The sequence below is a fragment of the Plasmodium coatneyi genome, chromosome 2, assembly GCF_001680005.1.
Source record: "Plasmodium coatneyi strain Hackeri chromosome 2, complete sequence".
NCBI classification, from domain to species: domain Eukaryota; phylum Apicomplexa; class Aconoidasida; order Haemosporida; family Plasmodiidae; genus Plasmodium; species Plasmodium coatneyi.
The window spans coordinates 1-14,330 of record NC_033557.1 but is presented as its reverse complement, the minus strand read 5'-3'; the positions used below and the strand labels follow the sequence as shown (position 1 = coordinate 14,330).

The 14,330-nt window shown below is 36.8% G+C and overlaps 1 protein-coding gene across 1 annotated transcript; it reads right to left on the bottom strand.

Annotated features, from left to right (window-relative positions):
• Positions 1–6,041: 6,041 nt before the first annotated feature.
• PCOAH_00002250 (SICA antigen) lies at positions 6,042–10,773 on the bottom strand (the record flags this gene model as incomplete). Its single annotated transcript, XM_020057042.1, has 8 exons — positions 6,042–6,674; positions 7,329–8,114; positions 8,298–8,404; positions 8,778–9,291; positions 9,440–9,528; positions 9,768–10,461; positions 10,679–10,693; positions 10,735–10,773. The coding sequence occupies 8 exons, from the start codon at positions 10,771–10,773 to the stop codon at positions 6,042–6,044; spliced, it is 2,877 nt and encodes a 958-aa protein (XP_019912768.1).
• Between the last annotated feature and the right edge of the window lie 3,557 nt (positions 10,774–14,330).

Sequence of the window (14,330 nt, the reverse complement as noted above, 5' to 3'; positions counted from 1 at the left end):
TTCTGACTTCACTAATATGTACACATATGTAAGGATCTTGATGCATATATGTATATGTATATTGTATGAACAACGCTGTAAAAAAATTGGAACAGTATGTGTACACGTCATTAATGGAAGTAAAATAAAATAATTGGACATATACACTTGTTCCTGAGCATTTTAGAATATTAAAAAAAAATCTTAATATATTTATTCTTCACAAATATATATGATGTAGAAAAATAAGCACATTTTATAACATAAATTTAATTCCATCACTTATACGGAAATATACATAGAAACAATGTCAGGAAGGGGAAAATTCTTGAGGGTAAACGTCCCTTATTTAAATTGCATATATATATATAAATATATATATATATATATATATATATATATGGGAATGTACATACATATATATATACATACATTTTGTTCATTACTTTTGTAGGAGAGTGATTGGGAACAAATACCTTCGTATACAGATGTTTACACTAAGTTTGATAAAGCTGAAGATTCCTGTGATGATAAAGCAAAGGCCAAGGAAGTAGAAAGTTCGTTGAATACGGTATTAGCAAGTTATTCTACTATGAACACTTATGCAGAGAACTTCGTAGGAGCCTATTGTAAGGCAACCAAAATGAAGTTGAACTTTCAATATGAGGGCACACCCTGCCATTTCTTCTATTTTTGGCTAGGAAATCAAGTATGGACGGAGGTGGTAGATGATAGTTCTAATTTTTGGGGAGCTATGAAAAATATTTACGCAGAGCTGAACAAACTTTCTATTAATAATAAATGTGAACTTTTATACAAAGACGAAGACACAAGCGCTGATTTGAAGAAACAGCTTTTCACTAATCGAAAATTGGTGTTAGACTTTTCTTTTGACTACGACGATATAAAACAAAAATTGGAATCTCATCACAACTCCTGTGATGAACAATATTACAAACACCTAGATCAAGCTGAAAAATCATTTAAAGCTGTACTTGCTGATTGTAATAGCGAAGGGACCAAAGGGGACAACAGCAAATGGGACAAAAATACATATTGTAAGGAATTCAAAAATACATATGAAACTGGCAACAATAATAATCAAAACCCACTCACTTTAACAGAAGGGGATAAAACTACATCAGGGGGAACTACATACTATAAGAACGTTCACTTAGAATTAAGATATGCACCTAAAGCGAACCCCACTGCAACCACCATTGTATCCTCTTTGTTAAGTGTAGTTGGTCTACCAGCGGCTGCCTTTTTTTTATATAAGGTAATAGTTCATAATAAAAAAATATATATATATGACATGCGTACATACATATAAATACATATATACATATGACACTATATATATACATACATATATACATATATAGGAACATATATATATAATACACATACCACCCTCCCCCTTACACCCCACCTCCTCCTTTATTTTAGTATAATCTTCTACCTTCATGGATCAGTAACAAAATTAACGGAGGAAGCACCAACAGAAAAAAAAGATCTGTTGTACGTGAATTTGACAGTCTAACTTCAACGGAAAACGACACTTCCACATTGTACACCACCGATGCTTCCACAAGAGCAGAGTCCACAGATGGCTCTACAGTGGACAATTCTACCATCTATAATGAGAGACCACGACAACCACGATCACGGCAACCACTACTACCATCACCACACAGAAGAGGAAGATCAGTAGTAGGAACAAATAATAATAGAAGGCCAGATGGGAGGAATGTAGCTTATCATCGTATATAATGCCCCTCCCTTGCGTTTACATTATAATTAGTATGTGTAATGTCTCCTTCATTTAGAATTATAATAATGTGTGCAATATTTCATATTAAAAAAAGAAAATTGACCTCACATATACATACATGGTGCACCATCCACTTTTTTATCTAAAATGGCATATATTTTTCAAAATAAGCAGTTTTCATTTTAATTTAAATAACATATTAGTTAGAGTAAAAATTTTTTTTATTTAAAAAAAAGAAAGGAAGGGAAAAGAAAAAAAATTCATACTTACAAATTGTACAACAACAAACAACAACAAAAACTACACAAAACAATCCTTGTATTACAACAACAACAACAAATTCTGCCCTAAAGGAAAAATGAACCAAAGAAAAAATGTCCCTCACCAAAGGAAAAAAAATGAAAAAATCAAACCGTTCTTAAGAATAAAACACCTACCACATAACAGCCCTTCTTTCCATCAACTACCTACCACCACTACTTCACTCATAGTGAATATATATACACATAACCTATATATAAATACATATATACATACATATGTCTATATATGTATACATACATATATATATCGGTATTTATATATGTGCATGAATATTTGTACACGCTCAAACCTTAAACTCTAATTATAATGAATGAACGAAATGTAGAATGTAGAATTAACACGAATGGATTAAACGAATGTAGAATGAACGAATGGAATAAACAAATGGATTAAACAAATGGCTACTTTAAATTAGTGAATTAATGTGTGTGTTATGTGTGTTCTACAGACATATAAATTGCTAATGTAGAAATAATGTGGTTCTACATATGCAAATTTCTCATACATATATAAACTTTTTTTCATATATATATGAGTGTGTCCGGGAAAACAAAAAAAATTACTTGGTACTTTAGGAAGTATGGCGAATATAACATATATATACCATATATATAGAATGTAAATATATATATATATATATATATATATATATATGTATGTATGTATGTAGAACTCATATTTTTATGTCCTTCCACCCCTAACACCCCATTTTTTTTTTTTTTTTTTTTTTACTTTGTTTTATCCTTTCTCTTTCTTTTTCATATGATAGGAGCAAGTTTTTTGTACTATATTATATATGCGCTATTTCCCATGTATCTTACGCATCTTTCCCATATGTATTCACCACTTCTTCATTAAATATTGATGAATAAGTATGCGGACAATGTGCAAAAAATGGGAAGGGGGAGGGAGGTAACGAATAGCTCAAATGGTAAATAAAGTGTACACTCTACATATGAAACAGTACATTCCAATGCACAAATCAAAAATGAAAAAAGAAAAAAAGGAATAGGGAAGGAAAGGGCAAAAAATTATTATTCCCACGAATATATCATAAACAAGGAACATAAGAAGGGGGAAAAAATGTGTTTTTTTATATAAAGTGCTCCATATTTATCCATAACTTATTGAAAAGCACACTGTTCATAATAATAATAACCATAAAACGCATAATGTAATAATACATGCTAAAAGTCCCTGCTCAAATATGTGCTCAAAAGAAGGGGATGAGATAAGAAAAGTGTTCCAAACTCTTTCACTTCATGTATATATGTGCATCCATAGTAAATCATGTGTATATATAAATAATAATATATAATAATAATAAATAATAACATAACATTAAATTTTATCACGAACAAACAACTATTACAACAACCCTCATCATGCGTAATGAAATTCAATAATATAGTGTACAGATAAGGAAAGTGTAAGAGAAACTCAATTCTTCAGTTTTCCTACTTCTAATTTATTACGATAATTCCTACTTGCACTTTTATTATATATATATAATAATTCTGACACATACATATGTGCACAATGTGTTACCCCTACTCGAAAAATAAAAAAACACATATATACATTATTAATGAACAAAGAAAAATAAAAATTTCACATTTCATACACTTACCATTCATAAAACAAGCAGAGAAAGGGCAAAAAAATTTTTGCATACAACAATTCCCCTTTGTATACTGAATGCACATATATATAAACAATCCCTTTTTACAGTACAATATATACAAAGAAAAATATACAACATATATATAAACTATGTCACCAACAAACGTAAGAGGAAGAAAAAAAAATTACAAATTACAAGTTTCCTCTCCCATTTACTTCCATCCTGCTTGTTTAAAAGTGCTTCATGTATATATATACATGTGTATGTGTGTATATATGTTTGGGACCTTTGCACCTTATTACTTTTGTAGAATGTATATTTAGAGCAGTTACCTTCACATAAAAATTTCTATGACCCACTTGAGAAGAGCGACGGCGATGGCTGCCAACATGACACCGAGACCAGTATACAGACCAAGCTGAATCAATGTTGTAACGATGGAATTGTAATTAACACTGAACAGATCGCAAATGCCATCTGTTTTGTGTCCAACATGAAACCATACAAGGAATATCCATTGCATAAGTGGCGTTGGCATTTTCTATACTATTGGGTAGGGGACCTAATATGGACCGCAATGGGCAAGAAGGATACAGACAACAAGTTTGCAAGGTGCCTAAAATCGGTTTGTGATTTAATAAATAGTAAATATAGTAGTGGGGGATTTAATATTACTTGTGAACAAGTTACCTGGGACCACTTCCTTAATAGGAAAACAATATTCGACTTTTACCACGATTATAATCATGCAAAACAGTATTTAGGGGGAGGTGAGGAGCAATGTAGGACACAATGGGGAGAGTACCTGAAGAACATTACTGCAGCATGTACTAAAGTGAAACAATATTGCGAACCAAAAGGAGACGGGAAACGCAGGAATAATGACCCATATTGTAACGATTCTTATGTTAACGATAAAGTTTCCTGTACGGGTATGCTACGGGTATTACAGTGTAAGTCCAAATCTGAACTAGAAGAAATGAGACGTGAGGCATGTTACGATGTAGTGAGACCATTAGAGGCCAAACTATCGCAAACATCGAATCTATTGCTCAAGGCGGAAACAGACTTAAGTAAAGCTGTCACAAATGCTTCCATCTCTTCTATCTTTGGCACCTTAGCAACAATAGGTGTCCCTTTCTTATTATATAAAGTAATCATCCAAAAATTTCAAAATTTAAAAATAAAAAAATTGAAATATATAACAACCTTCCTTCCATCAACTACCCTAACAGCATTTCCTTCCTTCCACTACCACCACTAACAACCCACCTAACAACCCACCTACCACCCACCTAACAACCCACCTACCACCAACCTAACAACTTTCCTTAGACCCTACCACTTAACAATATTCCTTCCACCTGCCACACTTAACAACCTTCCTTCCACCATCCCTAACAACCTACTTTTAACCCTAAAACCTGAACCCTAAACCTCACCCCCTCCTTTTTCCTTTTCCTTAGTACACTCCCTTAACCTCTTGGTTTGGTAACCACTCAACTGGAAAAAGAAAGAGAAGATCAGCCGGGCGTGATATTGACGATTTAACGGAAACTTCTACTATAGGTCCATCTGCAGAGGACGAATCAACAGTATATGGTGTACAGTCTCGAAGGGGAAGAACAGAAACAAGAACCAATAATAGTACAAATACTCATCGGAATGTAGGTCGCCAAAATATTGGTTACCAGAACATGTAAGATCTGTAAAGGAATGTTCTCCGTCAGAGGAACATAAATAACCGGCGCACACAGTTTATATATATACAGTGTGTATGGAAAGAAGCAAAATGGAAAATGACATTTTCCCCCTTTCCTTCTTTCTTCCTTTTCTTCACATTTTTCCTTCCTTCTTCCTTCCTTCTTCCTTCCTTCTTTCTTCCTTCTTTCTTCCTTCCTTCTTTTCTTCATATTTCATTCCTTCTTTTTCCTTTTCATTCCTTTTCTTTCCTTTTCATATGTATGTTTGAATAACCACATAAGGAAAGAATACTCCCAGCGCGGATGCGGAAAAAGATCCTAACACTTTTGAAGAAATATTTTTGTATTTCAGAAAAACGAAAAAAAATTATTATTAAGTTAAAAAATTTTATAACAGAATGAATAAGCATTTTTTAATTCTTTAATAAAAAAAATTTTACCAAACAAATAAAAATAAACTGAAAAAAAAGATTTTTTTCTGCACATCCACTTATGTTAATTACACAGGAACATGTAAACACTTCAATACAAAGCAATACAAAAAAAAAAAAAGAAAAATATATTTACTACACCCTAAAACCCGGAATCTGAACTTGGAACCTGTCCCTTAAGGACATCAAACTCAGAAAGTTGTTCCTCAGCAACAAAAGTCTTCCTCCCTAAACCCGGAATCTGAACTTGGAACCTGTTCCTTCGGAATATCAAAACTAAACCCTGAATCTGAACTTGGAACCTGTTCCTTAGGAATACTTCCCTCAGGAACGAAGTCTTCCTCCCTAAAACCGGAATCTGAACATGGATCCTGTTCCATAGCAACACCTCCCTTAGGAACGAAGTCTTCCTCCCTAAACCCGGAATCTGAACTTGGAACAGTTTCCTTAGGAACATCAACCATAGAAACTTGTTTCTTAGGAATGAAGCCTTCTTTTATGAATTCACATCCCATAAATTCTTTGACCAAAATTTCAAAAAAGTCTTCCTTCATCAAATGCAGGTCCCGTTTTTGACATTCGTCTAAGACTTCTAAATGGATATCAATAATCATGCGGCGACGTACACCACGACGAGCAGCACGGGGACGACCAAGATCCCGTTTTTTCCTCCTTTTTTTAGGCGTAGAACGAGGTTTGCGTTCCTTTACTAAGGTATATGCATGTGGACCATCTGCCTGGTCGTCCACATGAGCAAGCAGTTGTTCTTGTAAGGATGGACTACGTATTTGAGGAGCTCTTCTGAAGCGTTTTCTTCCCTTACCAAGAAAGGCAAAATACTGCAAAATAAAATAAAAAAAAAGCGAGAAAATGTTTCTTTAATAGGGATGCGAAAAGTTATGTTCACGTAACAGTAATTACTACTTCAAACACCCTAAAATGCGAAATCCTACACACACACATCCCTAAAATGCTAAATCCTATACACACACACATTCCTAAAATTCGAAATCCTACACAAACACCCTTAAAATGCGAAATCCTACAAATACACCCCCAAAAATGCGAAATCGTCCTACACACACACCCTTAAATTGCGAAATCCTACATACACACACCCCTAAAATGCGAACTCCCATACATACACCCCTAAAAAGCGAACTCGTACACATACACACCCTAAAATGCACAATCCTACACACACATACCCTAAAATGCACAATCCTACACACACATACCCTAAAACAGCTAAATAGCAGGTCACATTGTTGTTCTTAAACCCTAAAACCCGGAAACTTAAGTGTGAAATTCTACACTTACCCCCCCAACTGATTCATTCACCTTTATTTATTTTTTTTTTTTCTTTCTTTTTTTCTTGTAATATAAATTTTTTTTTAATTTTTCCTTTTTTTTTTCCTTGTTCTTTTCTTCTAAGATTAAATTTTTTTTTTTTTTTCTGTGGAAAAGATATTTTTTCCTTCTTGTTTTCTTACCTGCCAGAGCATGTAGCTCATAACCGTGATTCCAATCATGGCAGGAGCAAGAGGGACATATGAAGTAAGATGAGACGGGTCGATCTTGTTACTAATTTCAGCAGCCCTGCGTGCTTTTAAAACAGCACTACGACCTTCTTCAGAACCAGCAGCAGAAGGAGCAGGTGGAGGAGCTGGAGTGGATCCTTCTTCCGGCTTTGCAGCCTTCGATTGTTCATCCTCTGGACAGATCTTCCCTAGAGTTTCTGTTATTTCTGCATTGCTCTTGAACAACTCTTCGACTTTTTTCTTTACATATCCTTTGTCTGTTTCACAGTCTTTTCCATTTATTTGTTTTTTATACCATAGGTTTACATCGACGTCTACTTTGCAATTTAAATTTACTTCCCTCTTGCATTCAAAACATTTACTATCACCGTTGCATATAGATACCTTATCCTTAATTTGTTCACTTTTACCAAAGGCCTGATTTATAACATCTTCACTTATACAAGATTGTTTTTCCAACATATCTGCGTATATGTTCAAGATGATACATCCCATAGTTTGATCAAATATTCTGTTATTTTTCTTCTCTTGAGCACTGCTCCCATGTTCCGAAAAATTATATATACGTTCTAACCCCTTAGTAATATATTGACATACCTTCATGTTTACTTCTGCAGATGCACCATTTGTCCCTGTAATGTTTTGGCATAGATCACTGTCGTTTGTGCTCAGAGTTTTCATAGCAGTAGACAGTTCTCCTAGTACTTTCCCAACGTCCCTATCCCCCCAAATTTGACACTGCACAAATGAAGGAAATAAAAAAAAAAAAAAGAACGGAATACATATATATAACCCTAATGTATATGTGAATGCCTTCGTCCTTGTGATTTCGTTCCCCCCTGCACTTATGTATAAGGAATACTATTCTCTTCCTTATAGTGGTGCCATTAATTACAATGGACAATATATTGTTTCTCTTACCCAGTTTTGTCTTCCATCCCCCGCATTAGATAATCTGTCCCTAAACCAATTCGTTGTTACACATTGTGCACGTTTACATAGGCCGTTCTCCTTGCTGCAGTCTTTGCCTATAACGTTAGCAGTGAAGGAATGACAGTGGTGATATGTTGTTAGGTGGTTGGTGGTAGGTTGGTTGTTAGGTGGGTGGTAGGTGGAAGGAAGGTGGTGTTAGGGGTGGATGGAAAGGTTGTTAGGGGTCGTAGGAAGGCGGTGTTAGGTGGGTTGTTAGGTGGAAGGAGGGTTGTTAGGTGGAAGGAGGGTTGTTAGGTGGAAGGAGGGTTGTTAGGTGGAAGGAGGGTTGTTAGGTGGAAGGAGGGTTGTTAGGTGGAAGGAGGGTTGTTAGGTGGAAGGAGGGTTGTTAGGTGGAAGGAGGGTTGTTAGGGGTGGTGGTGCCTCTTTTGTAGACTCTCTTTAGTCTCTATGGGCAAACTTTTTCCTTACATATTTCTTGTAGAAATTTCTGTATTTCGTCTTGCTGCTGGTCGAGCATTTCTTTCGCTTTGCCCTTTACATTCTGTCCTCCTATTTCACAATCCTTATATTCTTCCTTAAAACATACCGTGCAGCTATTATCACCCTTACATGGATCTGTTTCATTCTTAATTTGTGTACTTTTATTGAAGGCGCGGGTTATGCCCCTCTCCACGGAGCACCTATCCTTCAATTTTTCCTTGAGAAGGTCCGCGTATGCGTTCAGTAAAAGACATTCCATAGTTCTTTTGAATTTTTGATCATTCTTGGCCCTATCGTCCTGCTCTTCGCCGTCTGTCTTAGTGCTATATATACGGCGCAATCCCCTAGCAATGTATCGGCATGCTTCCATTTCTGCAAAAGTCACATTACCATCTGTCCATTGAGTACCATAGCAATACTTTTTGTCTATATCGGGGTTTGGTTTTGATATAGCGTTGAAAAGATCAGGAACCCTGGCTTGGATGTCCCCCCAAATATCATTCTATCCGTACAAAAGAAAAGAGAATATGCACGTACATTTGTTTACCTAAACAGAATCATTATTTATTCTTCCCTTAAGGAATATATACACGTTCGTCCATGTCTATATTATGTACGCTTCAGTTCTATTTGTAAATAAGAATTCTCACGTAGTCCGTCTTATGCTTGTCTCCCTTCCACTTTTCTGCAACACATGTTACACGATCACATAGTTTAGGTTTATCCTTACATTCTTCACCTATAAGAAGGAAAAGAATGGAACATATCAATGGTAATGTGGTGATGTTAGAATAACGATACACTGGGGCACAGGTGGTACACCCACCACCCCTTGTTGTGTTAGGTATCCACCCCTTCCTTCATCCTCCTTGAGGTAGTGGTAGATGGTTTGTTATGTGGGTGGTGTCCACCCTTCCTTGTTGTTGTTGTTATTCACTATTTATTTGGTTATAAGAGTAATCTTTTGATAGGATTTACCTGGTGGAGATGGTGGTGGAGGAAGTCGAGCTGCTTCCCCTTCAATTTCTTCAACTATGGGAAGCAACTCCTCTATAACTTCGAGAACTTCTTGCAACTTTTTCTCCAGTTTGGAATTTATATTTCCCAGTTCCCTCCTTGCACCTCCACCACTCGGGTCATCCTTCCTACTTTTTTCATTACATGCAGTTTTGCTATCCATTGCCCCCCTTATGTTCGCAGTGCCATGATTCAAAAACCAGTTATAAATGTCTTTGAAAATACTACTTCCGTCCTTCTTTAGCTCGGCTGTGAATGTACCTGTATATTTACAATTCTCATGTTCCATTGGGTTAAATACCTCGCTTAAATTACTTATTGCTGTGAATACATAGAGAATATCATTCCCTTGCACCCCATATTTCAATATATATAATAATAACCACAAATTCAATATATCACATGGTGCATTCGGCTTCATGTTCTGCACTTCCAACGTTGTGTCTTTGTATGTATACGTCCTGCTGCCATTTGTTACTTTTACTAAATTTCTTATAAGAGCCTTACAAAAACATTTGTGAAGGCTCTGGTCGGTGACGTCATAACCCGGTACGACGTCTTCGCAAACGGCTATATAACCATCCACATCATTCTCGTCAATTAAGGACGTGTTGAATTCTTTCAATAGACGGTACACTTTTTCCTTATCTATACCCTAAAAATAGGAATGAAAAAGGAGTACATGCGTACATATTCCTCTTTATATATATATATACTTATGTATAACACCCCTAACACCGTTCCTCCTTTCCACCACCCTGACAACCCACCTACCACCCTACCACCTAGCAACCCACCTAACAACCCACCTTCCACGTACCACCCCTAATAGCCACCACTACTACTTTCTACCTGCAGTGCAATGCATTCACTAGCATGAAATATGTCTTAAGATAAGGGAGAAGGAGATAAAAAGTACGATACTTACCCATCGGGCTCGAAAAAATTTTTCCACTTCATCGACCATTTTATCGTTTATTTTATTGCCCAATTTGTCGGAGGTGTGCCTGCAGAAATGCAGGTAAGAGGTATGGGTAGTTCATGTGTTTCGAAAGATGATGATGAGGATGATGAAAGAATACGTTGGTAAGTTTTTGTTCCTTTTTCATTCAAAAAATCCCTATCAAAATCACCTTTACAATCAACCTTAAAATCAACATTATAATCAACCTTACAGTTAGTCGTACTTGTTGATTGGGAATTGCGTTGACGGGTTGTAGATTAGGTCTTTTAGTTGGTTATTTTTATTTTTTAAATTTCTTGTTGTGTAATTTTTTTCTTCTATTTCATTCTCTCAATTCAGGCCTCTTATTTCCTGTATTCCCTTTAAAAAAAAAAAAGAGAAGAAACGATTACTCACACTTTTCTTGTTTTTTTTTATTTTTATTTTTATTTTCCTTTTATTCTCCTTTTCTCTTCTTCTTATCAGAAAGAAGACGTAATCATTCCTCCATACAATATGCTCGGACTCCCTTTCTAAAAAGTTAAAAAAAAAAAAAAAGAATTAAACACTTCTTTTTTTTTCTTCCTTCTCTTCTTGTCGTCTTTCCTAAAAAAAAAAATGTGAGCAACCTTCCTCCCACCCCTTACACCCCTTCTCCTGCCCATAAACCATCGTTATAATACCCTTAACTCTTCCATTCTAGCACCCTTAAACCTTCATTTTAAAACCCCTACACCCTACATCCACACCTATAATATTTCATTCTAATACCCCTAGGAATTTCCCTTCCACCTTCCACCCCCAAGTGCACCGTCGTGCACACTTTCCTTCATTCTTTTTTTTTTTTTTTATTTTTTATTTTCCTTTTTTATTTCTTTTTCTTCCTTTTTTTTCTCTATTCATCTAGGCCCTTCTTCCCTAAAGTGCACCCCCCTCTGCACACTTCCCTCAACAGCTTCCCTCTAAGCTCACTCCTATGCACACTCATTAACTTCCACTCCAACTATTTAACAGCACCCTCATTCCACCCTAGGACCTAAACCCTGCACCCCTCTGGAACCTTCTCTTCCTTCCTCCTTTTTTTTTTTTTTTTTTTTCTCCCTAAAGGAAGTGACTTTCCATACACATTCCTTCTTCTTTTATTCCTTAAAACATACTTCCTTGCTTCCTTATACCTTCCTTCTTTACACCTCTTCTTTTTTTTCTTCCTTAAAACTTCTTTCTTTATGCTTTCCTTCTTACACATTCCTTCTCTTTACACCTACCTTTTTCTTTTTTTCTTCCTTAAACCTTACTTCTTTACAACGTAAACCTTCTCTTCTTTACACCTTAAAACATCCTTCTGCTTACACCTTAAAATTCCGTTCCAACCTACCACCCCTAACAACCTTCCTTCCACCAACCACCACCCTAACAACATTCCTTCCACCAACCACCTCCCTAACGACCTTCCTTCCACCCACCAACCTAATAACCTTCCTTCCACCAACCACCCTAACAACCTTCCTTCCACCAACCACCCTAACAACATCATTCTAACACCCCTAAACAACCTTCACTCTAATACCCTTACACTCTACCTCTACATCCTTATACGCCTTCATTCTACCACCCTCAACAAACTAACATCACTTCCTTTCACGAACCACCACCTAACAACCCACCCTTCTTCATCTGGTAGATGAGGTATATGGAATTGAAAATTCGGATGAATATTCTGTTGTTGAGGTGTCGTCGTCGTCTTCTGATAAGGTGTTCAAATGGTGATGAATGATTCATCTTTTTCTTCTGGTTCTTCTTCCATTACCAGAGTGATTATGCTTCCTCAAGAAGGAAAAGTGTGATTTATACTTGTAAAAAAAGTATGCCAAGGCAGGTAATACTATTGCAGCAAGTCCACCAGACACAGCAGCAGGGATGGTGCTGCTAGCAGCCTCCGAACCTGTAGAACCGGTAACGGAAGAACCTGGATTCCAGGTTCCCGTAGAACCGGTACCAGAAGAACCTGGGTTCCAGGTTCCTGTAGAACCGGTACCCGAAGAACCAGGATTCCAGGTTCCTGTAGAACCGGTACCCGAAGAACCAGGATTCCAGGTTCCTGTAGAACCGGGTCCGGAGGATCCGGGTTTCCAGGTTCCCGTACTGCCGGGTCCAGAGGAACCCGGAGACTGGTGTCCAGTTGAACCTGGACCAGAGGAACCTGGATTGAAAGTATCTTGAACTTTTTTGCATGTTAAATTTAATTTTCCCCCACTTCCTTCTCCTTCAAATGTTACCTTAAATTCCTTACAACATGATGTACCAGCCTTACCCCCACAACTTGCATATACCTTCTCATAGGCTGCATTAATGTCCTGTAGGTGTTTGTGATATGCTTCATCACAGGTGGTTACTTTCTCTGGAGGTGAATAAAGCTCAATAAGGTCTTTATCCTGAGTATAATCAAATATTATTTTCTTTTTATCGAAGATGGTTTGGTCATCATGGGGACATATCCTGGTACATTTAGTTTCAGGAATTAACACCTTTAATTCTTTATAAATTTCCTTCATGGCGTCTGAAAAAGAACCACCAGTTGTTAAATGCTTCGAAACTATATTCCCTAACCAATAATGAAGAACATAACAAAGTTCACGATCGGACATAGGTTCTTTCTCTGTTTTATGCATATTACACCAAGCTTTTACAATGTCCTCAGCGTGTTGTTCCCCATTCAGATACACTTTTATTTGTTCCTTAGCACTTCTTCTCTTCCCTTCATCAGTGCAATCAACTGGAATTTTCCATTTCCATAATTTATCGTACAGATACTTGCTCGAAGGTAACATAGCCAAGTGGTCCCTCTACAAATGCAATTAGAGAAATATATATGTGCTACTATACACTTATTTATTATTCCCTATTTTATTGTACGTAGGGTATTATATGTTTGTACACAGGGTTTAGGGTTTGGGTTCAGGGTTTAGGGTTTAGGGTTCAGGGAGGTTCAGGGTTTTAGGGTTTAGGGTTTAGGGTTTAGGGGTTTAGGGTTTAGGGTTTAGGGTTTAGGGTTTAGGGTTTTAGGGTTTTAGGGTTTAGGGTTTAGGGTTCAGGGTTTTTTAGGGTTTAGGGTTTAGGGTTCAGGGTTTCAGGGAGGTTTTAGGGTTTAGGGTTAGGTTTAGGGTTTAGGGTTTAGGGAGGGTTTTTAGGGTTTAGGGGTTCAGGGTTTAGGGTTTAGGGTTTAGGGTTCAGGGTTTAGGGTTTAGGGTTTAGGGTTTAGGGTTTTTAGGGTTCAGGGTTTAGGTTTTAGGGTTTAGGGGTTCAGGGTTTTTTTAGGGTTTAGGGTTTAGGGTTCAGGGTTTAGGGTTCAGGGGGTTTTAGGGGTTTAGGGGGTTTAGGGTTCAGGGTTTAGGGGGGTTCAGGGTTTAGGGGGTTTAGGGTTTTAGGGGGTTCAGGGTTTAGGGCGGTGGGTTAGGTTTAGGGTTTAGGGTTCAGGTTTAGGGTTTAGGGTTAGGGTTTAGGGTTCAGGGTTTAGGGTTCAGGGTTTAGGGTTTGGGTTCAGGGTTTAGGGTTTTAGGGTTTAGGGTTTAGGGTTCAGGGTT